Raw genomic sequence first — 23,545 nt, forward strand, 5'->3', positions numbered from 1 at the left:
TGACTTGAAAGGAAAATGCCATCCAAATATACGGATTTTGATTTGTAATCTCATGCTCGTATTATTACAATTTTGAATCTGATTAATTATTTAAAAATATTTGAAATTATTCCTTTCTTTTTTCCGCAACAACGAAGTTGGTGGCATGATGAGTCATGAACTCTTCACGTATGCTCATCATCATCATCAACATCATCATCGGATACGTGACAGCCAATGCGTACGCGATACGACGCTCGAGGGAAAAGATGCCAACCGCACCGACCGTGTTCTCTCTCTCTCTCGCTCTCTCTCACACGCACACGGGCCACATCACATGAAACAGCGTCCGAACCCAACCCGTTTTGTTTCGCCTCTTCCCCCCTTCTGCTGCCGCTGCTGCTGCTGCTGTCTCCGAACGTGTCCCTCGTCTCCGGTAGATCCCGGAGCATGCCCCTCATTTCGCAGCCTCCAACTCCCCGACACAAGCCCGGGACAGATCGCTATACGCCAGATCTGAATCGGCCAAAGAAACAAGGTAAGATTTGATCGAGGAGACATTGAGAGAAAGAGAGAGGAGGAGGAGGGAAAGAAGATGCCGAGCGTGGCGGTGAAGGTGTACAGTTTGTTCTTCAAGCTGTTGCTGAAGCACAAGCTGCAGCACCGGTCGCAGATGGAGGACGCGGAAAGCCCCTTCGGTGTCACCTCCCGCCCGGAGGAGTCCACCGCCCCGGCTAACCCTTCATTCGGTCCCGATGGAGTCGCTACCAAGGACATCCACATCGACCCCCTCACCGCCCTCTCCATCCGCATCTTCCTCCCGGACCCCTCACTCCACCGCGAGGGTGCCAGGCCCCGTTGGTCCCCCGATCTCGACCGCCGCAACAGCTACGGCGGTTCCCCCGCCACCCCTTCGCACGACCACGGCCGCCGCAGCAGCTACGACGGAGCCGGATCCGCGCACGAGAATGGTAATGGCGCCGATGCCGCCGCCGCAGGGAACTACAGAGGATATCTGCCGTCCGTCGTGGACGCGCGTCGTCGGACGGACAGATCGAAGAAGCTTCCGATCATCATCCAGTTTCACGGAGGCGGCTTCGTCGCCGGGAGCAATACGTCGGCCGCGAATGATTTCTTCTGCCGGCGGATGGCGAAGCTTTGCGATGCAATGGTGATTGCGGTCGGGTATAGGCTGGCGCCCGAGAGCCGGTATCCGGCTGCATTTGACGATGGGCTTAAAGTGCTGAATTGGTTGGGGAAGCAGGCAAAACTGGTGGAATGTAAAATATCGATGGGGACTGCGAGGGGAGGAGGGATTGGAGAGGTGAGGAGGTCCCAGATCGTTGATACATTTGGGGCGTCCACTGTGGAGCCATGGCTGGCAGCTCACGGCGATCCTTCCAGGTAAATCTTCTTCTTAGGGTTTGTACTGGTACCAGTAAAATCTCTTTTCGTTAGCCATTTTGTGATGCTTACAAGATTAAACTATAGAATTACATCTTAAAAAGATAACGCCTGAAATCAATTGGTTTGCTTGGATATGTGTTTATCTACCCAAGTAGAAAGATGCTCAAATGGAATGATGGCCAGGGTTCTGGCTTTACTAACACTTGGCTGCAAGATTAAGAGAACTTAGGGTATCACGGTAGAGTACAATTCAACAGTTAAAAATGGGTTCCATTTGTTGTCGTGATGAGATTTGGCTGTGCCTACATCTGGATTACTTTGGTGGAGTTGCCTTTAGAGTCAATGTTGTGGCACGAAGCGGTAATGGGGCTTAGAACTTTTGAGAAAGCTGTTGGATGCACTGCTAGAAGTATGATAAATTCATTGATTTAGTAGTGATGTTCACTCCCTTTTGACTGATGTGTGTTTTGTATTAGCAGTGCTTGGTGCATGAGAATATTATATGTCATAATAGTGGTTGATGTACGGATCAGCACTTATATGTTGTCGTGAAGTTCACATCCGTTGGCTTTAATACTGGAATTATGGCATTGATTGCTGGAGCTGAGTGCGATAAGAAATAATGTTTATGAAGTTGAAATTATTGAACTTATGTCCAATAAAGTGTTAATTTAGCTAATAATTATTAGATATTAAGGAAATATGTGTTAACCATTAACAAGGATTAAGTTCAGGACTTGAGTTATAAATTGTGTGGAAATTGTAACTCGTGCCAGAGGTAGCAATCAAATGAGCAAGGTGAAATTAAGAACTTGTAAATGAAAGTAGTAGGAACAGGTACAAAGTTATATATCATTGCGTAAGATCTTTTTGCAGATATGCTAGGAAACGGAAGATGCAAACAAGATTGTTTGGTAAAAGGTTTTTCACTCATCTGTTTCTGAAACGTGAGTTGCACAAGAACTGATTTAAAAGAAATATTTGCTTTCATTAATTTTGAGAGGGGAGCACACGGTGGTTTTCTGTTTTGTTGCCAATTTTAACTTAGAAGGGAAAGTGACATGATTTAGTGAGTATTTAACTGTTAGACTGTCAACTGATTGGATGGGCATGATGGTTTCATATTTTTGCCACGAACATGCAACTTGTCGGCTACAGTTCTTCTTGGATGGGCATGATGACATTTTGAGAAAGATCAAAATTATTTTATGTTTCACATGAAGAAATAAATGGAGGAGAAATTGACCAATATGCAGAGTCATTTATCATTGTAAATATACGGCATTTACATCTCACAGTATAAAGAGGATATAAGAAGTAAAGTATGTGAAGGAATATTGATGCTGCACTAAAGTCCAAAAAGATGTTTGGCTGAAGTTATTAACCGTACTCATAGCACCGAGTAAAATGTCAGATACCAGATTTTAGACAAGCAAAGGGTTCTTGTTGAGGGCAAGAATGTAAAAAAATCAGATTCTTTTAACATTTGCTCACTGCAATTTTGTGTTTCCTTTAGACATCTCGAGAGTAAAGTGATTTTTTTAGGTATACTGCTTGCATTCTGTATCATGTTATTCATTATTTTGATTCACATGTCTATAGTTGAAATGAGCAGAGCTTCGAGGTAAATGCCTGACAAGTGTTTTCGTAATGGATCTTAAAAATGTGAATATTTGTCAATAGTCTTCTATCGATGTAATTGATTGAGTTTGTGTTCTGTCATTCATTCATTCACTTATTTATTTTTGTAGCTTGCCACTTTTAAGGAATGTTAGAGCATTAGAGGAACTGTTTGGTATCAGTCCTGAGTCAATGTTTGGTCAATCATTCTTGGTAAAACTGACACATACTCTGTGCTATCAGTCCTGTTGTGTTGATATTGGATCCATACTTGGTTACCTAAACAACATGTGATGCCAAAGAAAAGTGGCAAGTTGAAATAATCGAAAAAGATTAGAAAGCCTTTCGAGGGATGATGGAGATGACAGATTGAATTCTGCACAAAGCACTCATGCTCCTAATGATTAGAAAGAGATACCTTTTACCTTAGATATTTTCATATAATTATAGCTGAACTGCTTGACTTATACTTATTTGTTTTTTTCGGATGTTTGTGGTATTCCTTGAGCACCAAATTGGTGATATTATTTGATGTTGTGTAATCAATTCAAGTGAGAACCTAGGACAAGAATAAGAATTTCAACTTTCAATCATGCTTTTCTCGTTGGAGGAGATGGTTGACATGTGAGAACCTTTTTGTAAAATAATCATGTTGATGAATTTGCATAGTTCTTGACCTAACTTCTTGCTAGAGCACGTGCAGCTTTAAATTGGTCTCTGATGAAGGTCTGGGTATAAATTGGTAGTAGGAGTGAGAATTTGACTTCTTAAAAGAAGTATGAGTAGGTGGGCCTTCAAGTTTGAACTTTTTGTAGACCGATAAGGGGCATTAGGTAATTTTTCTCATCTTCCCATGAAAATGCCAAGGTTTTTAGTATCAATTCCTGTTCCAATCTTCGGTCAATCGGAGAATGTCAGTTTCCTTGGTTTTGTAGTTGTGCTAATTATTGACCATTTACGTACAAGTTTTGCCTGTTTAGATTATCTATATTAGATTGTTGTTTTTTAAATTAAAATCAGTTCAGTAGGATAGATGGAATAATATAAATATTATTATTAACATCATCAGTTTCATTTGAAACACTATCAATCTGTAACTGATCCAGAAACCAGAAGAAATTTCGAGTTGGATCCGACTGATCCAGTTTTCGCCTTATAAAGTTGATTCTTCTTCGGTATGCCCATGGTTTTCCGGGCTGGTTTTGTCGGCCATTGCAATTGGCACTGGCACCTTGTTCATGTTCATGCTAGTGCTGTGCCCTTGTATGTGCAGTGAGTCACTTGACTATGGATGTGATTGACACGGCATGGTGGTGCACATGCAACCTGCATCCATGTGCTGTGGTTGCTGCTGTCACCATTTGTTTTGAATTTGCTCTGGTAGCCATCCAATTGTTGCCATCTTAGGTTAGTAATTGAGTTCTGTTAAACAACTCTGGTCATCCCCGAATCCTTCACCTGCAGGTGGTGGGAACTTCATACGCCGCCCTATCTGCTTTTTAAGCCTGTGGGTGTTTAATTCTCCATTCTGTAGTCTAATTCTTCAGATATTTTAACACGTATCCAATATTTTGATCTGCCAGTATTGGCTCTAATAACAATAGCTGTTATGTTTGCAACTATAGCATTTGACTTAGTGGATCTTGTTTTCTGCTTGCTGCCATGTCGAAACAGGTGTGTTCTACTCGGTGTAAGCTGCGGGGCTAATATTGCAGATTATGTTGCTCGAAAAGCAGTTGACGCTGGAAAACTGACAGAGCCAGTCAAGGTTGTCGCCCAAGTTCTGATGTATCCGTTCTTCGTTGGAAGCGTCCCCACTCATTCGGAAATAAAGCTAGCAAATTCCTACTTCTACGACAAATCTTTGTGTCTACTGGCTTGGAAGTTGTTCTTACCCGAGGACGAGTTCAGTCTAGACCATCCAGCTGCAAACCCGCTCGTGCCAGACAGGGGACCTCCATTGAGATGCATGCCTCCGACGCTCACAGTGATTGCGGAGCATGACTGGATGAGGGACCGTGCAATCGCGTACTCCGAGGAGCTTCGCAAGGTAAACGTTGACGCACCAGTCCTGGAATACAAAGATGCAGTTCATGAGTTTGCCACACTCGACATGCTCCTCAAGACTCCTCAGGCACAGGCCTGTGCTGAAGACATTGCAATATGGGTGAAGAAGTATATATCGATCCGCGGACACGAGTTCTCGTATTAGATGTCAAAGCTTTTGGTGTGTTAGATATCGGGTTTGGGGGGGGAGAAGAGCATAGTTGTCACTGAGGCTGCACCTACAGTCGCATCAGGTTTGATGTGTTGAATTCTTTCATGTTCTTCATTCTTGTCTGGGTGGGTGTAATATGTCAAGAACAGGCTCAGTTAAATATAATGCTGTTCCCTCTTGTTTCTCTCTCATTCGCTTCTTGTCCTTCACGTGTTTTGTGGAACACTACCAATCATCGAATGGGTGGCATCAGCTGGCTCTGAGGATTGAGATAATTTGGACAGCTTATTTGTTTATTCATTCTATCAGCATGCGAGTTCGTCACTCTATTATTGTCTGTCTATGTTTGTTCTCCTTGAACGGGAGATTAATGTATGCTTCAATACCAAGAGTGCACGCCATTCCAATCGTCTTCCCCAGGTCAGTGATGACGCAGGGAGATCCCCATCAACGCAGTCAAACGAGGGAATCGTAGATGGAAGAACAAAACCGGATGGCATCTCCGACACCCTCACATGTTAAACAATGGCCTCTCTCTCTCTCTCTCTCTCTCTCTCTCCACCTATCGCGTCTGGAGATGAGATTGGATGAGGAAGAAGATGCATGAGTCAAGACTTGGGTTTGACTGCTCGATCCATTTAAATTGGATGATTCTTATAAGGATTTATAGATGACCAAGCTTTTAGAGGATGAGGCGAAAGAAAGGCTGGACATCATGTGGAACTCTAGTCCAAAACTCCATGAATGCCCTTCCTCCATGCGGTCGCTGTCCCTGTTGACGAAGAGGCTGGTGGAGATGTGGGTGCCGTCGTCGGCCCAGCCGCCCAAGAAGCAACCAGAAGGCTGCAGCCCCACTCTCTCTCTCTCTCTCTCTCTCTTATTATTATTATTATTTGTAGCTTAAGATAATATCAAGACGGGAGTGGGTTCCACAGCACCGACCAATCAACGAACGTTCAGTAGTTCTGGGAGGCGACGAGCAGCTGCTATTATCATCTTCGGAGATTTTATTTTAATGTTATTTAATCACCAAATATCGAAGATTTAAATATATTAAATCAAATATAATCTTTATTCACTTATTTTTCTTATAGTGATAATATCTCTCTCCTGATTTCAATATCTTAAAGAGTCTATTAAGTCCTCCATATTTTAATTTTTAATTTTTTAATATTTAAATTAATAATGATGAGAGAGAGAGAGAGAGAGAGAGACAGAGAGAGTGGGGCTGCCTTATCCCACTGCGGTGAGGTTGTCCCCTTTCTCTCATTGTACTTGAAGGTTCTGCTATATGATCAACGCATAAGATGGCAGCTCAGAGGATCCTAATCTCATCTGCCCCATTTCTTCCCCCACTAGTCCCCTCTCCTCCTCCTCCTCCTCCTCATCGTCGTCGTCTTCCGAGATTGAAGCCATGCTTCAGAGCCAGCTTACAAGGCCACCATCATTCAGAGGTTCCCTTAAAAACCTCGAAGCTGACATCAACCACGCCAACACCCTGTAATCTCCCTCCCTCTCATATCTTGTATATTTGTGTATGTTGTTTCTGTCCACATAGTGTTGGTGATCCATGCGGTGGTGGATGCTTCTATTTATGGTCTGAATTCTGTGATTTCGTCATCGGATGACATGGTCTTCATGTCCTGGTGCTTTGGATCACAGGGCAGATGCTATTCGGAGAACCTACGGTGGTGCCTGTCTTCAGATGAGGGTGTCTTGTAGCCCGTTGGCCCCCGTCTTTCTCTTCCTGATGCAGTGGTTGGACTGCACTTGCTCTTATAGCCTGCTTCGTTATTTAGGGCTTTTCCAGATACTTGTCCACAAGGTACTCTTTGAACCGTTTCAGGTGTCGATCATCGAAGAAGGAATGCAATGCTTTGGTAGCTGTAAGACTGACAACTTACTTGCTGCATTATGCAGGTTTATGTTGATGGTATGAGAACTATATCCACCTTTGAAAGACGGGCTAGCATTAGAGAGTTCTATGGTGCATAATCTGAACTTTATATTCTTTTGTGTGTGTTCCAAGGGTCTTAAATTGCCTAAGTTTGATATATATGTTTATTATCCTCACACAGTTATTGCCATTAAACAAAATTTGCAGCTATCATATATCCTTCTCTTCAACAACTCGAGAGCAACTTGGCGGAAAGAGAACAATCTAACGAGAAAGGCCGAGCTAAAGAGATGGTTGGCAGGAAAAGGATGGAAGAGTGGAAGAAGCTCGCTGATAGGGATTTGGACAGGGACGACGAGTGTGGAATTTGTCTGGAAGTTTGCACCAAAATGGTCCTGCCAAGCTGCAACCATGCTTTGTGCATAAAATGCTATCGCGACTGGTGATTGCTTCCCCCTGTGTCATGTTGTTATGTTGTCGTTCACTTTCAAATTCCATTTGGCAGTACATCTTGTTTTCCTTTTTACTGAATTTGACATTTTTTTTACTTTCAGGAATGTGAGATCTCAGTCTTGCCCCTTCTGTAGGGGAAGCCTCAAAAGAGTTCAATCAAGAGACCTATGGGTTCTTACAAATAGGGACGATGTCATTGACACTGTGGCTTTAGAGATGGACAATGTAAGGCGTTTCTATCGCTATATAGATAGTTTGCCGCTGATCATTCCCGACACCCTTTTCTTTGTCTATTATGACTATGTAGTATAATCAGGAGACTTGAGGAGAATGGTGTAAGATTGTTTGAAAGCCGACCATCCCTGGTGGAATGGGTCTGGTAAGAGAAAGTTCTTCCAATCTCACACTTACTCAAATTGTGCAGTAGATGACCATTGTAACTCTCCTCAGAATAATTGCATATGAAATTTGTTCTTCTGAAACCTGATGTACATGTGTATTGCCAGGGTTGGCAGGAAACTTGTGAGAGAAAATGTAAAAAAAAAAAAAAGAGAGAGGGAAGCTCACTATCTGCTAATTAACTTTGTGATCATGTCATTGTGCCTTAAAGTTAGCTGAACACCTTGTTTTTTCTTTGATTTCGGTTAAGTTATGCTTGATACTTATGATTATGTTTGATGATAAATGTTGAGAATGCGATAAACTGAATTTAGATTTCTCTGTAACTTTCTTTTGTATATATAAACCTTATTCACCAGCCGCTAGGCCTAGTTATATGTTTCAACAGAGATTGTTTTTGTCGGTATAACTTGTCGAGTTATAGTGTTTTGTATGACGTGTTAATATTTACTTTGAACTTGGGCAACATAAGTTTATATTTGTTGTTCAGGGTTCATATGTCTCTGTTACTTATGCAGCCTTAGGTCAAGGTGTCAAACTAAGAATATGAAGGTACATTTAAGTGTTCAATTGTAGGCCAAAACTAACTGAGAATAAGAATTACAATACCTGAAGCAATTTATAGGTAGAACAATTGGAAGATGTCAAATTTGAATGCCTGGATGTTGTTTGCAATATCATGAAGCTAGTTTGTTGATGTGAACTCTTAGCTGCTACCCGGTGACTTGAATAACTTACAAGAATTTGGAAGATGCCTCTGAAGTTGTTATTTGTCGAGGCCTTTGAAATAAAAAAGGAGTTACATGAGCATACACTGAATCAGGTGGTTATCCAACCCAGGAGGACTTGATGATAAATTATTGATTATTCTGATCAAAATCTTGCTGATGATTGTTCTCTGGTAACAATTCATATCTAACTCATAAGAATCATTATGCACATGTGTTTGGTTCTAGTAACAATGTATTTATTTGTTCATGTAATTGGCAATGCGAAGATAGTAGAAGTTTACAGTATTTAGCTCCCGAACCACGATAAGCATTTTCATGGATTGGTGCAAAAAACCGGTGGAATGAAGTTATTTTGATAAATCATCATCAGAAATATGGGCATAATTTTTCTGCAAGTGAGGTTACACTTGTGCTGCTTTTTTAGCCATTTCTCTCATGCTTTCTGTAAAAATGTTGCCTGTGAACATCAAAAGAACATGGCAAGGCATGAGTTGCTATCTTCTATCATAGACTTACAATTGCTCTGATATATGAGAATTACATATGTAACCTCTGTTGTCAATCAATAGTTAGAGCTGGCCCTGTGAATCAGTTCTTGCATTGTTTAATCATTTCTTTGTGTTATTCCTTTGTCTCTTGTTCATGGACAAAACTGTATACAGCATATAGAGAGTTTACAGTAGACTTGACAGTCTCAGTTTGATTGGCTTTTATGGCTGTTTCAGGTTTGTAAACACAGGTTATGTGCAGTCGTCATGTAGACGTAAAATTGTCTAGAAACAGACCATCCAAACAGGCATTGTTTTATCATTTCTCTTCTTTATGAAAAGACAATAGGTAAAAGATTTTGGACAGACATGAGGTGCAATTCATTATTTGTTGCTGGATGAACCTGTTTTCGGCGACTCTGTTTCTTTGGTGTGTGAAAAATTAAATGGATTGAGCTTAGTAATTTGGTTTTGATAGACCAAAACCATTTATCAATCACAAAAGTCGCAAGTGATGACTAGAAAGTATGGCTTGGTTGACCCACTCCTCTTTTCTGCATGGTTCCTCCTGCTTGTGTTCTTAGTTCATTGTGGCAGGAAGATGGCAGTAATGAAATCAGTTGCAGTATATGGATGTGTGAGGCTGTGAACATTCGTTTCTTCTTGAATGCTTTTGCACCTTAATACTTGCATAGGAAAACTGTATTAGAGATTAATACTTCAGTCAATTAGGTTTATAAGGAACATATAAATTTCAATTAGGTTTATAAGGACGAGAATTAAAATATAAATTTTAATTTGTCAAAAATTAAATTGATTAGTCTGAATTATCTGTTCCATTCATTGAGTTATGACGTGCGTGAATATTTCAGTTCGGATCCGGTGAACTTTTCGGACCTCTGATACGCATTCGTCGATCCGACAGGCCCATTGCGGATCACGCCAGTATAAATCCGCCACGTCGCTCTCTAATTGACCAAAACTATTTTCTTCGAACATTCGGACCTACCCGGGAATCGACGTTTCTTGTGACGGGCCCCACCGCAGGCTCACACGCGTGATTGTCTGCGGGTAGGGAATGCGAGAAGCGACCTAAAATGGGGCGTGTCAAGTTCTCAAAGATGGAGCGGAATGGGCCACGTGTTAACAGGATAGGGATCCGCTCGACCCGACCCCTCTCTCTCATGACGTGTACACCGAACCGAGAGCGTCTCTCCGTATATAAACAGCGCAACTGTTGCTCAATCCCCTCTCCCCCCTTCAACCCCCTTCTCCGAAACGCCGAATCGAATTCGCCGGATCGATCGAAGACCTCCCTCGAGATCCAATTCTTCTTAGGGCTTCCGATCTTCTTCGCCCCCTCGCCCCTCTTGGCTCGAGATCCCCGAGCCAAAAGCCGATCGAGGTTCTCTTTCGATCTCGTTACGTTCTGCAGGCAATTTTCTGGTTTCTTGGACGAGTTTTGCTGAGATGCGTTTGATTCGTAGGTTGGTGGCGCGATTGGGGGAGAGGAGATGGCGTCGCCGAAGAAGGAGGGGTTCTTGACGGAGGAGCAGAGGGAGGTGCTGAAGATAGCGGCGCAGAAGGCCGAGGTGCTGTCCTCGTCGCCCAAATCGCCCACCAAGCTGGTGCTCTCCGAGATCCATACTAAGGGCGGGGGCGGGGGTGGCGGGGGGAGGTCTCCGTCTTCTGGGGTGAGGCACGTGCGGCGCTCACATTCCGGGAAGCTAGTGCGAGTGAAGAAGGGTGAGTGATGCTTTGTCTTGGTTTTCTCTCTCTTTTTTCGCTGGTAATCTTCAGATTATGCTATGGGGCGTTTGGAGATGATCTGAAACATGAACTGATGGACGTCCGACTTTAATATATTTGTTATCCCTTAATTTTAAGGTGAGTGAGTGGGATAAAGATACTTAGGTTAGAAGGCATGACGAGTCGATTTTATGTTTTTGTGCACAGTATGGCGTCTTTATCTGTATTTTTATTTCATAATATACTCTGTGGCAATAACGTCAGATTACAAAATTAAAAATGAAGAGAATAGGTCAGAATTTAAAATACAAAACACTGCAGACAGACAACGTTGTACTGCTGATGATCTGGACTTTTCATTAATCTGCCGGTGTATGTATTTTGTGCTAGTTTGTGTGAAAAATTTTGTGTAATTGTTTTGGTCATATGTAGTTTTAGATATGCTGAGTTGCCTACGGATGCATAAGAGCTCAATTTTGGAAAGGCAATTTAAAGGAGGGGGGATAATTAACTGGGGCAGGATTGAGAATCTTCTTGTCCCCAATTTTTCTGGGATTGTAATAACTCTTTGTCAAGATAGCTACCAGGAGATGAGGATAGGTTGCTGAGGGATATCAGAATTTATTTATTTTTCATTGTTCTGTAGTAAAACCATCTCTCTGGATTTCTTTTTTTTTCATTGTTTTTTTCATCCCTTCAGTTGACCAAATTTCCGTTGCCTTTTAGAGAAGTCTCATATAAATAGAAAACAAGAGCGTCAGCGTATATTTCGTAGATTAGGTTAGTAATCCTTGGATCAATCTGCCAACACTGACTGCAAACCATCTTAAAATTTGCAGTTTTGGCTGGTTTGCATAGGTTTTTGTCATATATATATTTGATATGATAATCTTGAATGGGTTTTATAATGAAATTGGAACATTAAATGATCTATAAATGTCATTGTAGGTTACTTGATCATGTACAACTTGAACTTTGAACATGAGTGAAGTAATGTTATGAACATGCCAGATTTGGATTGAAGGTTGATGAAATTGTCAAAAATTGTAAAATGATGAGCATGAATAAATATATTTTGTGTTTTATAAGTCCTGATACATTATAGCAAGTAACGAGAAGCATATACAACTAAAAAAATTACAAGTTTGTTATGTTCGAAAAACTGCTTTTTAGTCCTCAATAATTCATTTGGGGCGTGTTAAATGAATCACGTTTAGAAAAAATATTGATTTAACAATTTACTTTGGTTGCATAATATATCAGACTTTTGGTACTTTGTTGGAGTTGCATCTAGCCTAATACAATGTTACTTTTTTGGTCATGCTTCATTGAATTATTTCATTCATAATGGGTTTCGTCAAAGAAAGAAGCCAGGGGGAAAACCAAGGCATGTGATGGACCCTTTACTTTAATAAACGATGCTGATGCATGCCTTCTTTAGGTCTTTTGGCAGACTAAGCTACTTTATCCATTCATGTACATTGAGGTTGGCAGTGGTTTGAGCCCATCATGCCCAAGTTTTAGTGAAACAACCTTCTATATTCACTATGGTTTGTGGTCTGCATTTATGGCCGGTATATCTCAAATTAAGTTTTGAATTGTAGTAATAAGATGTGTTCTTAGATAAAACAACCTTATGCATCTCACTTTAGGTGCAGTAAGAATTGTCTGTTTTTATGTGCAGTTGTTACATATAAATCTGTAAATTTGGGGAGTTTTGCCTTTTTAAGCACCCAAGGTCATCTTAGTACTTCTATTGGCCCTCATATCTAATTATTATATTATGCAAAATTTATCAGATCCTACCATTGATTACACCTTTAGTGGTCTGCCATACAACACATGATTGTTTTCTTCAATTTTTTTGACCAAAAGAAGCCTGTATATGATGCCCAGCTTGCAACTTTCTCCTTGATACCCTTGATACTTCCTTGAAACTAAATTTCTTTGTGGTTTGCACATCTGAGTTCCTTCGTGAAATTTAGTAATTTGTTATATGGAGTGGATTAAATCTTCAATTCTTGGCTAAGCTATCATAAACTGGTTCCAAAGATCATATTTTGCAGACAAAAAGAAAATTAATGTGTTGAGTAACCACGTTGTTGGTAGCATCAAGTTCATTTTTAATTATACAAGCATCACTGATTCTCATGAGGAAGTTCTGCAACCTTAGACACAAGGATTGCGTGTTTCGAAACTGCAGTCGTACTTACCTTTTTTGATTTCTCATAAAGCTGATGCAAACGGTTTGTCACATTGCAGGTTTTAGAGAATTGATTGTTAGCTTTTTAGAATTATAGCTGTTGCATTATTTTACCTTCAGATGGTAACCTTGCCATATGTTTGTGCAAAATCCTCAGACTATTGCTTTCATTCTTTTGGCTTTTACATTTCTGATCATGTGTAAAGCTTTAATAGTTCTAGACGTCAATTGTTACTGCTAAAGTTTTAGATGAAACTAATGAACAGGCAACAGTAAAACTACCTGTTGAGTTTAAAAAAGAAATCAAGTGACAATATATCATTTGAATTAAAAAATTCTATGAAGACAAATCCTATAATAAAGATCTGTCGAGGTATTTATTATGTGGTTATGCAAAGTTGATGAAAGTCACACCCTTTTAAAAATAAGCTAATTGGAGTTTGAAATTTGATAACATGTACATGATTATAGAAACATGATTCCTAAGTTGATTTGCTTCAGCTGCTGCTTAACAGATGCTAAAGAGAATTCTACCAGCCTATTAGTGAAGACATACTGTCATCATTCTTCTCCATCTTGTTTGAGAATGTTTGTCTATCGATGGGACTTTTACTTTTTGTTGGGACCTTTTCTTTGGGGTGTTTGAGTGGGTAAGGGTGGGCCAGATATCCACCATCGACATTGGCAAATGTAATTAAGGTAGCTGTATATTCTATGGCACCAGTGTTGGTGTTCAAACTGGGCAACTTGTATTTACATTTAAGTTGAGAGATCAAGAGAAAATACTTTTGACCATGATACCCCACTATTCTTATTAGTTATATAACTATCAGTCAGGTCTTAGTTGAGATCATCTAACAAAGTTGGATTATGTATGGAGAGATTAACATATTCCTTTCTTGTAAAAGACCATAGAGTCACTACTCACTATTTTAGCATAATTTGTGAAAGCTAGTACTGCAATAGAAATTTTGAAGAAAAAAATATTTTGCTAGCTTTTGCTTCATCAAGAAATGCCATATTGTCAATTGTTGTTTTTTTTTTGGGCAATAACATTACAGTTTACATTCTGAAGCATTCTGGTTCTAGGTATTCATTCTAATGTCATTATAGGCCACCACTTTTTATACTTTACCAATTACATTAGTTGGATTTCCTGTTATTTTTATATTTTGCTGTCTTTTTCAAGAAGGTTGTCTTCATCTCTCTCTGTTGACAAAACCAAAGGAAGAAGAATATCAATTAGAATATATGCACTAGCTTACTTGATAACTTTTTCAATGTTTAGATATATGACTGGCAAGTCGGTTTCTTACTATTGCTTATTTTGTTTTTGCTCTATGAATTGTTGTTAATTATTTTTAATGCTTTGTTACCCAATATTAACTTTTTGTATTGCTTTGAAATTCTAGATATCCCCCCTTTCAGCATTTTATATATAGTGTAGAGGTCTACATGTTATTTTTATACATAATTTTTAGATAAGAAAAGAGAACTTATTAACTGGATGCTAATGCCCATGGAAGGCTTTTTAGATGAATCTCTCATGCTATTCTAGTTGTTCTATTGTTCGTAGCTGGATGTTAATGTTTTTGGAGGGTTTTTCAGATGAATTATAATTTATAGGGTATTTTCTCATGCTACTCTAGTTTCTCTATTGTTACTTGATTCCTATAAGAATTTTATTTATTTTAGCTTTGTCTAAACATGGATGTTCTTGGATATCTCCACCATTCCTAGTTAGGGTTAAAATTGATGTGGAGATCATCCATGAATATCCAGAATTAGAATTGTCACGCTGTTAGATTTGAGTTATTGTTGAAGTAAAAATTATGGAGTGGCAGTATCGATTGCATTTGGTGGTTGTAGGTTGTTCTGCATCTGTTCATGGACTAGTTAGATTTTGTTGGAGACAATCAGCATTTACTAATACCGTAATTATGACATTATAGAAACAATTGATTTCAAAAAAAAAAAATTCATGGACTCAATTTGATTTGTTTTCTAAGTAGTTTAAAGGACAAGCAGTTCTTAGTCTTGTTTATACTTATTATATACATTCTCAATGTCTACTGCATCATGTTGCTACTATACTATTTAGTTTCAATATTTCAGCTAAAAGTATAAATTTATTAATATTGTTGTCATTGGTTCTTTATTATTGTCTTTTTCTTAACAAATCGGAATGTTCCTTCACCGGGTATGTGATTCAGATGGTGCTGGTGGCAAAGGAACATGGGGCAAGCTCTTGGATGCTGATCCTGATTCACGTGTTGACCCAAATGATCCTAATTATGATAGTGGAGAGGTATGAGACTCTCACATTCACTCTTTTATATCTGGAGACATACATATGACTTCATATGCATATATGAAGGTGCTTGTGTATTTTTGTACAGTAGTTATATCCTTCTTTTGTTATCATGTATGATTAGGGAAAGCTCAAGAAACAGACACTTGATGAGGATTACACATTCATTGTGTTTGCAATTTCAGGAACCATATCAGCTCGTGGGTGCCACTCTTTCTAACCCTATAGATGACTATAAGAAATCTGTGGCAACAATCATAGAGGAGTATTTCAGCACTGGTGCGGTAGAAGTGGCAGCCACGGATCTTGGAGATATTGGGTCTGATCAGTATCATCACTTCTTTGTTAAGAAACTTGTTTCCATGGCGATGGACCGGCATGACAAAGAGAAAGAGATGGCATCTGTTTTGCTATCCTCCCTGTATGCCGATGTAATTACTTCGGCCCAGATCAGCCAAGGGTTTCTCATGTTACTCGAGGCTGTTGACGATTTGGCGCTTGACATACTTGATGCTGTTGATGTGCTGGCTTTGTTTATAGCCCGTGCAGTTGTTGATGACATCCTACCTCCTGCCTTTCTCACAAAAGCGAAGAAAACACTTTCTGAATCCTCTAAAGGTCTTCAGGTTGTTCAAACTGCTGAAAAAAGTTATCTCTCGGCTCCCCACCATGCAGAGTTAGTTGAGCGTCGATGGGGTGGCACCACTCATTTCACTGTCGAAGAGGTCAAAAGGAAGATCTCAGATTTGTTGAGAGAATATATAGAGAATGGAGACACAGCAGAGGCCTGTAGGTGCATAAGGGAGCTGGGAGTTTCGTTCTTCCATCACGAGGTTGTGAAGCGGGCACTGGTGCAGGCAATGGAAAATCAAACATCAGAGCCTCTTATATTGAAGCTTTTAAAAGAAGCAGCAGAAGAACTTTTAATCAGTCCTAGCCAGATGACCAAGGGTTTCTCACGGCTTGCTGAGAGCCTCGATGACCTGTCTCTTGATATTCCTGCTGCAAAATCCTTATTCCAGATGATAGTTCCTAAAGCGATTTCTGGTGGATGGCTTGACCCTTCTTTTCTCCAATCAAAAGAGGCAGAGGACGAAGACAGAGATGAAGGTTATGAGAAATTGAGGAAGTACAAAGAAGAAGCTGTTACGATAATACGGGAATACTTTCTCTCTGATGACATACCAGAGCTTATTAGAAGTCTCGAAGATTTAGGTGCTCCGGAGTACAATCCTGTTTTTATTAAGAGACTAATAACCCTTGCGATGGACCGCAAGTACAGGGAGAAGGAGATGGCATCTGTTCTGTTATCTGCGCTTAGCATGGAAATATTCTCAAGAGATGACATTGTTGATGGGTTCATAATGCTGCTCGAGTCAGCTGAGGATGCGGCATTGGACATATTGGATGCCTCAAATGAGCTAGCACTATTCCTGGCCAGGGCCGTAATTGATGATGTCTTAGCACCGCTCAACTTGGAGGAGATCAACAGCAAGCTCCCGCGCAATTGCAGCGGGAGTAAAACTGTTCACATGGCTCGCTCGCTAGCATCTGCTCGGCATGCTGGTGAGAGACTTCTGAGATGCTGGGGCGGTGGCACTGGTTGGGCGGTGGAGGATGCAAAGGACAAGATAATAAAGCTTCTGGAGGAATATGAGAGCGGAGGCGATGTGGGAGAAGCGTGCCAGTGTATCCGTGATTTGGGAATGCCTTTCTTCAATCATGAAGTGGTAAAGAAGGCATTGGTTATGGCGATGGAGAAGAAGAACGAGAGGCTGTTGGGTTTGCTGCAGGTGTGTTTCGATGAATGGTTGATCACCATGAATCAAATGACAAAAGGGTTCTCAAGAGTAAGGGATGGGCTCGATGACTTAGCTCTTGATATTCCCAATGTGGAGGAGAAGTTCCAGCAGTACATGGAGCACGCGAGAAAGCACGGCTGGCTTCTGGCGTCCTTTTAGGTTATAGCAGCTATGCCTCACTTCATTTCGTCCCTTGTCGGCTGGAGCGTTTGTTCAACCCGTGGCGGCGGTTTGATTCTCGTTTTCCGGTTCATGCAGTTTTCGGTTCGTATTGCTGGAAATGTGGGATTGAAATCACGCGTGCCTCCTTTTGACTTCACTGGGATCGTTCCTCTTTAGTTGGGTTGGGTTGGGTTTTTTTTAATTATTATTATTATAAATTTGCTTTTGGTAGTATTTTTATTGGTGATAGATTTCAGATATCAGGATTAGTGAGACATATTCTTATGGTATTGCCATGAAGAAGACGAATGGGTCCTTCATTATGTATATGTTGGTCCCGGCTTCTCATCAACCGAAGGTGTCTCTGCCTTTTATGGTTCTCTTGGAATGGATGACATTTCCATTTCTAACTTTTCCTTTCTGCTGAAAAAAATTCGAACTTTTCGTTTTGCTGACTCCCACTGCTACTCGGAAGGATCGTCTGATACTTCATATCGAAGACGGCTGGCTCAGGTGGTGTATTACTGCCGTGTACACAATCGCTATCGACATCGTAAGAACCGATGTCTTGTTTCTATATATCTTAGATTAACCAATGACAAGCCAGGTATAATAGACGGGTAACGGAATTAACGGGTGTAAATGTTATCGATCTTGGTCGTGACCGACTTAGCTTCTTACCCCATAACAAACTTTATCGTTTCTTTCGTTCCCTCTCGCTCGCAGTTGCTTCTCTTCTCGCCTCTGGTGGCCGCGACAGCGAGGGGTATCCTCCGCGCGCGGTCTCCCCCTCACCCACCCCGGCCATCGCTGCCGGTTCCTCTACGTCCTATCTCTCTCATCTCAGTCCGAATCCGCCAAGGCCAAGCGCATCGAGACCTTCTCCGCCGGACAAACCGCAAGATCGACCTCGGCGAATGCGGCTCCATGATCTTGGATGCCCTCATCAAGATCAGGAACGAGACGGACCCCTCCGTCTCTTTCCGCCGGTCCTTACGCGTGGGCGGACATCGATGGCTACAACGGCGTCGCCCGCCTCACCAAGATCCTGTACTCGGCGGCAGTTGGTGATCGTTGATCCGGTCGTGGACATATTACAAGTGCGTGAAGCTGTGGATCAAGATGAAGCCCCGGTGCCCGGCAAAGGAAGGGGATCTCGAAGGATGGCGCGGAGCTGGTCGGGATGTACGAGTGCGAGACCTACCTCGGGCCCGCATGCCCTCCAGGTATTGCTCATTCTTTTATTTGATTTCTTTTCTAAAGAAATCTTTCGCTCTGCTTTGTTCGCTTTCAAGATTTATATGTGTTTTTCTTGAATAATTTTCATGTGATACCTGATTTTTTCCTTGGTGCTTAATTGACTGACCCATGGCAGTAATTTCTCAATGTTGAGCGGATTTCTTTCTTTCTCTTTCCTTCTTTTGCCCGATGAAGCCCCACCGGCCACCCGCGGAAGGAGATCTCCCAGGGCACGAAGGAACCGCGAGACCTACTGCAGAACCTTCTGTCCTAGCTATGGAACCGTGAGACGTACCTCGGCCCCGCCGCTCTCCACGCCTGCAAGTATTACTCCTTTCGCCTGATTTCTTTTCTAAAATTGTCTATCTCAGCTTTGATTGCTTTCAAATAGCTTAAAGATTCCTTATCTTGAAAGTCTTATGTAATTTCTGATTGTTTCTTCGTGCTTAATGACTTATCTATAATGAAGTGAATGTATCTTTTTAGTACGATGTTGTCTACATGTGTGATGTTGATATGTATATATATATATGTATATACATGTAGACATCATCTATATATATATACATATCTATATATATGTATATATGTATGTATATATATATATATATATATATATATATATATATATATATATATATATATATATATATATATATATATATATATATATATATATATATATATATATATACATACATACATATACATATATATTTATAGACAATGGCACAATGTTTATAATTCCAATAGGTTGAACATGAGCTGGTGTAGGAAGGATTTGGAATTGGTTTACAATTTGTGCTGTATGTGCTGAGTTGGGTAGTCATCGTCTTCTTTGCTTCCACATTACTGCGAGATTTGGATTAGTGTTTTTATGTATTATGTTTGCGATGTTTGTTCACAGACAATTGTCTTTGAGAAATATTTTGTTGTGCTTGATGTAGAACTTCATTTGATTGTTGATCAGTCAATTTTTTGTGCTAGTATTCTTTCTTGTGGTTTATTTATTTCTCTGTTTGTCTCAGCTTCTGCACATTGTAGATTTTTCTTCTTTTTTTTTTATAGAAGGAGGGTCATCCTCTGTATTATCCTCTTTTGATGAAGTGAATGAGTTGAATTACGTTGTTGTTAGAATGTCTCTTACGGAATCTTCGTGTATGATTTATTACTGATAGGAATCAGGAACGGACACCAACTGGTGGTATAAAATTTCTATCGGGAAGTTGCTCTTTTAAGAGTTACATTTCAACCAAGGATCATGTACTTGGACAAATTTTACTGAATATTTTGAGGACTAAATTTCCTTTATGCTTACAGTTCAAAATTAGGAAAGACAGGAAAGTATGTGTTTAGATAAGGAGTATATTATACAGATTTTTGTTTGCATATTCAATGCTGTTGAAGAATGATGAGATGATATAGATTTCTTGGGCAGTCTTTACACTCCTAGCTGAGGTATATTATAGATCATCGTTTGCAGTACTGATATGGTAGTGGCATGTGCCAATTGATTGAAGTTGGATTAGCATTAGACCTCGTAATGGGAAATCTCCTTATGTATGTATAATATATCCTTTTGGAAATCACAAATTATGTTGGCTTTTATTGGTTTGTATTTCTACAATCATATGATGAGTTGCTGAGTGAGCGATGATCAAAAGGTTGATGAACCCCATGTTGTTTGTATAATACTTGGGAGTTGAAGAAATTGGATATAAGCTTCATTAGGTCGAGGTGGATGAGTAGCAAATATATGCAAATGTCTTAGAAGCTAGTGAACATTGGATTTATCTTTTATTAACTGTCGTAAACAAACTAAATTGTATAGAATGTTGTTATTGAATTATTAAATGTCTTGGGAATGCTTTATAGTGTGTTGATCACCCTGATTTATTAAAATTTGTTTCATATCATGGTTTTCTCTGTTGTACAGGTAGGTAGGTATCTACGATTTTTTATTTTTTTATTTTTTTTATTTTTAAATGAGCTAATAACAATCACCAGCTCAGTTAAGGAGAATCTGCAAGATGGTGGATGCAAAGCCCGACGAAACAGGAGCACCTCCGGGATCGAACGAGGAGGAACCTGTTTAACCCATGCAAGTTTGATACAAATAATAAAAAATAGTAGTAATAACAACAACAACAACAATAATAATAATAATAATAATAATAATAATAATAATAATAATCAAATATCGTCTAGAGAGAGTGAGGAGAAGTTGCTTGTAGTAGTATTTAGAGTGAGTGAGACGAACGAGTTAATTGCATGAAACGCGAACCCACAACCTTTCCACATTCACACCGCATTGACCCCAAAGCAGTAAACGTTTTGAAGAGAAATAATTAAAGCTCAGGGAACGGAAACTATAAGGATTCGTACAAGGATAAAAAGCAACGTTAAATTATTGCGCAACTCTCTCTCGGCCAACCGACCAAAGTGAAATCCTCGGATTGTCTCTTCCTTCCTCATGCCTGCCAATGGTCACGCTCAAACCCAAATGCCCAACATCCCCTCTGCAAGCTGCAGACGCATCTCCCACGCCGCGGCTGTCGCCGGACCCGTCTCCTCCACTTAAGCTACACTGACGCGGCCTTGTCGGGGCAGCAGATAGCGGAGCTAGCTAGCAGAGCGGTGTCGCCTGTCTCCTCCCAATAGTCCGGCCATCGATGGGGTCCTCTACAACATACTGCAGCCCAAATAATATTCAAATCAAACAAAAAAACAAATTAAAAATGGAGATGCGGGGTATCGATCCCCGTACCTCTCGCATGCTAAGCGAGCGCTCTACCATCTGAGCTACATCCCCGTGATGATAAATAAGCATAACAGAACTAGAACATATAAAATGAAACAGGGAAAAAGCCGCCGACACACCACATAACCTTAAATCCAACTTATCCAGAAGTAAAAATCGACATCTGCAACGAGTTCCACAATCAAATGGTGACGGAAACTCGTCTTTAGTAAAACGACAAGTCTGAGCATGCATGTCTTCTTGCAGATAAATAATGCATGTCCGAGTATTTTTGAATGATTAATCAGACATGCATGCTCGCATCTATGAAACATAGATCAAAAGCACAATTGCGTCCATCACCGAGAGAGAGAGAGAGAGGCACCTTAGCAGTAAAATCAAATCCTAAAGAAAACAAATAACCAATGCGCAATCAAACTGGTATGAACTTTACCTTACACGAAGCGGGTACCGAAACATGCCCACAAAGAACAAAGCGGAAAAGATCGAAGTAGAAAACCCAAGGAAATCCCAAGAACAGGAAGCTTCGACCAAAAGGAGTTGTAGACGAGACGAGGAGATGAAGACCCAAAATATTCAAGAACAAACCCAAAGAAATCTCAAGAACAAGAAGCTCCAATCAAGAGGAACAGTAGGAAAAAGAGGTGACATAGAGAGGAGGAGAGAAGATCGCAGAAGAGAAAGATGAACCTAAAGAATCCCCACCATTCAGAAGAAGACTGAATCGAGAACGAACCTAAAGAAATCTCAACAGCAATGAACAGTAGAAACGGGGACGAGAGGAGAGGAAGGACGAGTGAAGAAGGGGAACCGGAAGAAACCCCAAAAGAAATCAGGTGAAGACTGAAGAAAACACTGAAAAATTCAACAAGAGACGTAAATAAATCTAAAAACCAGAAGCTTCGATCAAGAGAAACAGCGGAAAGAGGGAAGTAGAGGCGAGCTGAAGAAAACCGTGAAACAACTTGCAAGATTCGTGAAGAAACCCAAAACAAGTCACAAGAACATGAAGAAAACTGAAGAAAGCCCAGAAACAAGGATTCACGAGGAAACCTAAAGAAAATCCCATGACCAAGAGGGATAGGGATAGGAACAGAAAAGAAACCTGATACGACGAGAGAGAGATGAGGGGGAGAATGTGCGGCTCTGTCCGCCGATCTTCTTACCGTCGGAGTCGTCTGGACGATCCCAATCCTCCTCATCTGTTGAAGGAAAACCAACCCAAATAAACCGTGAGGAGGAGGCCAAGAGAGGAGGTGACGGGGAGCGGCGGAAGAACAGAAGGGGGGTGGGGGGGGCGCGTGGTTGGGGTGGGCAACCGACTACTTATACGAGAAGAGGCCAATGCCATCACTTCTTGGATGCCTTTGTAGTTTGTTACCCCAAGTACTAACTACTACTACTGCTACTACTAAAGCCATAAAAAAGAGGAAACAGAACAAAAGAAAATAAAGAGTCTAATTAATAGAACGAGAGAAAGAAAGCGAATGCTTAGATCCGAACCCCGATCTTGGACGATGTGGTGGCTCGAGAGAATTGCTTTAGGAGGAAGCATGGGAGAGTGCCGCTGAGCTCTCGCCAGGTTCTCGTTCCGTGTATCCAGATCCTGTTGACGGAAGAGCCATTTTGGGGGTCCAAGAAAACCCTCAAGATTCAAAGGGAAGCAAAAAAGAACCTAAAGAGAAGAGAAGATGAAACAAAAACACAAAAAAAAATCTGTCGTAAAAGGACAAAAAAAGAGGGAGAGACGTCCAACAGAACCCGAAGGAAACCCATCGATAAGCTTTGATCTAAATTGGCACCAGAAACAGGGAAATGACGAAAACAACAGAAACAAGAAAGATCTTTCGCTCGCAGGAGTTCTTGAGGCCGGAATCGAGAAGGGAAATCCCAAGCGATGAAGAGGAAAGGCAAAGAAAAAGTGAAAAGGAAGACGAAGAGCAACTATGGCGGCTTGAGAGTTTGGTAAAGAGGAGGGAGACGAGGAATCGTTTGGAAGAGAGAGCCCCGCACACCTCGTCATTCACTTCGTACCGTCCGATTTCGAGCTGCTATCATCTTCCATTCACCTCGGACCGCTACTGCATGAGACGCTCTGACGGCCGTCTGATTTGGAGGAAGCTACA

The 23,545-nt window shown here is 40.8% G+C and overlaps 3 protein-coding genes, 1 long non-coding RNA gene and 1 other non-coding gene across 6 annotated transcripts; 3 read left to right on the forward strand and 2 right to left on the reverse strand.

Annotated features, from left to right (window-relative positions):
• Positions 1-267: 267 nt before the first annotated feature.
• On the forward strand, positions 268-5,415 carry LOC135617802 (probable carboxylesterase 11). The gene is made up of 2 exons (XM_065118434.1): positions 268-1,383; positions 4,681-5,415. Exons 1-2 carry the CDS (start codon positions 575-577, stop codon positions 5,216-5,218), a joined length of 1,347 nt encoding a protein of 448 aa, XP_064974506.1. The 5' UTR covers positions 268-574; the 3' UTR covers positions 5,219-5,415.
• Positions 5,416-6,483: 1,068 nt separating this feature from the next.
• LOC135617804 (E3 ubiquitin-protein ligase AIRP2-like) lies at positions 6,484-7,984 on the forward strand. 2 transcript variants are annotated; one of them, XM_065118437.1, is made up of 6 exons: positions 6,484-6,724; positions 6,887-7,049; positions 7,145-7,211; positions 7,329-7,563; positions 7,676-7,799; positions 7,882-7,984. In XM_065118437.1, exons 1-6 carry the CDS (start codon positions 6,639-6,641, stop codon positions 7,897-7,899), a joined length of 693 nt encoding a protein of 230 aa, XP_064974509.1. In that variant the 5' UTR covers positions 6,484-6,638; the 3' UTR covers positions 7,900-7,984. The 2 variants fall into 2 exon arrangements, with proteins under 2 accessions (XP_064974509.1, XP_064974508.1); XM_065118436.1 differs by having other exon boundaries at positions 6,488-6,724; positions 7,676-7,984.
• Positions 7,985-10,432: 2,448 nt separating this feature from the next.
• Positions 10,433-17,799, forward strand: LOC135617803 (MA3 DOMAIN-CONTAINING TRANSLATION REGULATORY FACTOR 1-like). The gene is made up of 4 exons (XM_065118435.1): positions 10,433-10,597; positions 10,680-10,938; positions 15,358-15,452; positions 15,641-17,799. The coding sequence occupies exons 2-4, from the start codon at positions 10,707-10,709 to the stop codon at positions 17,414-17,416; spliced, it is 2,103 nt and encodes a 700-aa protein (XP_064974507.1). The 5' UTR covers positions 10,433-10,597; positions 10,680-10,706; the 3' UTR covers positions 17,417-17,799.
• Positions 17,800-20,984: 3,185 nt separating this feature from the next.
• On the reverse strand, positions 20,985-22,916 carry LOC135617808 (uncharacterized). The gene is made up of 2 exons (XR_010488860.1): positions 22,586-22,916; positions 20,985-21,350 (listed from the first exon to the last, which is right to left on the reverse strand). It is a non-coding gene; the product is annotated as an uncharacterized LOC135617808 (long non-coding RNA).
• On the reverse strand, positions 21,398-21,470 carry TRNAA-AGC (transfer RNA alanine (anticodon AGC)). Its single transcript has one exon. It is a non-coding gene; the product is annotated as a tRNA-Ala (tRNA).
• Positions 22,917-23,545: the final 629 nt, after the last annotated feature.

Source organism: Musa acuminata, chromosome BXJ2-7, assembly GCF_036884655.1.
Source record: "Musa acuminata AAA Group cultivar baxijiao chromosome BXJ2-7, Cavendish_Baxijiao_AAA, whole genome shotgun sequence".
NCBI lineage: Eukaryota > Viridiplantae > Streptophyta > Magnoliopsida > Zingiberales > Musaceae > Musa > Musa acuminata.

Excerpts from the sequence above, each read along its gene's own strand:
- LOC135617802 (XM_065118434.1), top strand. The coding sequence starts at position 575 with ATGCCGAGCGTGGCGGTGAAGGTGTACAGTTTGTTCTTCAAGCTGTTG. Across the intron at positions 1,384-4,680 it reads GCTCACGGCGATCCTTCCAG|GTGTGTTCTACTCGGTGTAA; the intron begins GTAAATCTTCTT and ends ATGTCGAAACAG.
- LOC135617803 (XM_065118435.1), top strand. The coding sequence starts at position 10,707 with ATGGCGTCGCCGAAGAAGGAGGGGTTCTTGACGGAGGAGCAGAGGGAG. Across the intron at positions 10,939-15,357 it reads GCTAGTGCGAGTGAAGAAGG|ATGGTGCTGGTGGCAAAGGA; the intron begins GTGAGTGATGCT and ends TATGTGATTCAG. Across the intron at positions 15,453-15,640 it reads CTAATTATGATAGTGGAGAG|GAACCATATCAGCTCGTGGG; the intron begins GTATGAGACTCT and ends TTGCAATTTCAG.
- LOC135617804 (XM_065118436.1), top strand. The coding sequence starts at position 6,639 with ATGCTTCAGAGCCAGCTTACAAGGCCACCATCATTCAGAGGTTCCCTT. Across the intron at positions 7,212-7,328 it reads TAGCATTAGAGAGTTCTATG|CTATCATATATCCTTCTCTT; the intron begins GTGCATAATCTG and ends CAAAATTTGCAG. Across the intron at positions 7,564-7,675 it reads ATAAAATGCTATCGCGACTG|GAATGTGAGATCTCAGTCTT; the intron begins GTGATTGCTTCC and ends TTTTACTTTCAG.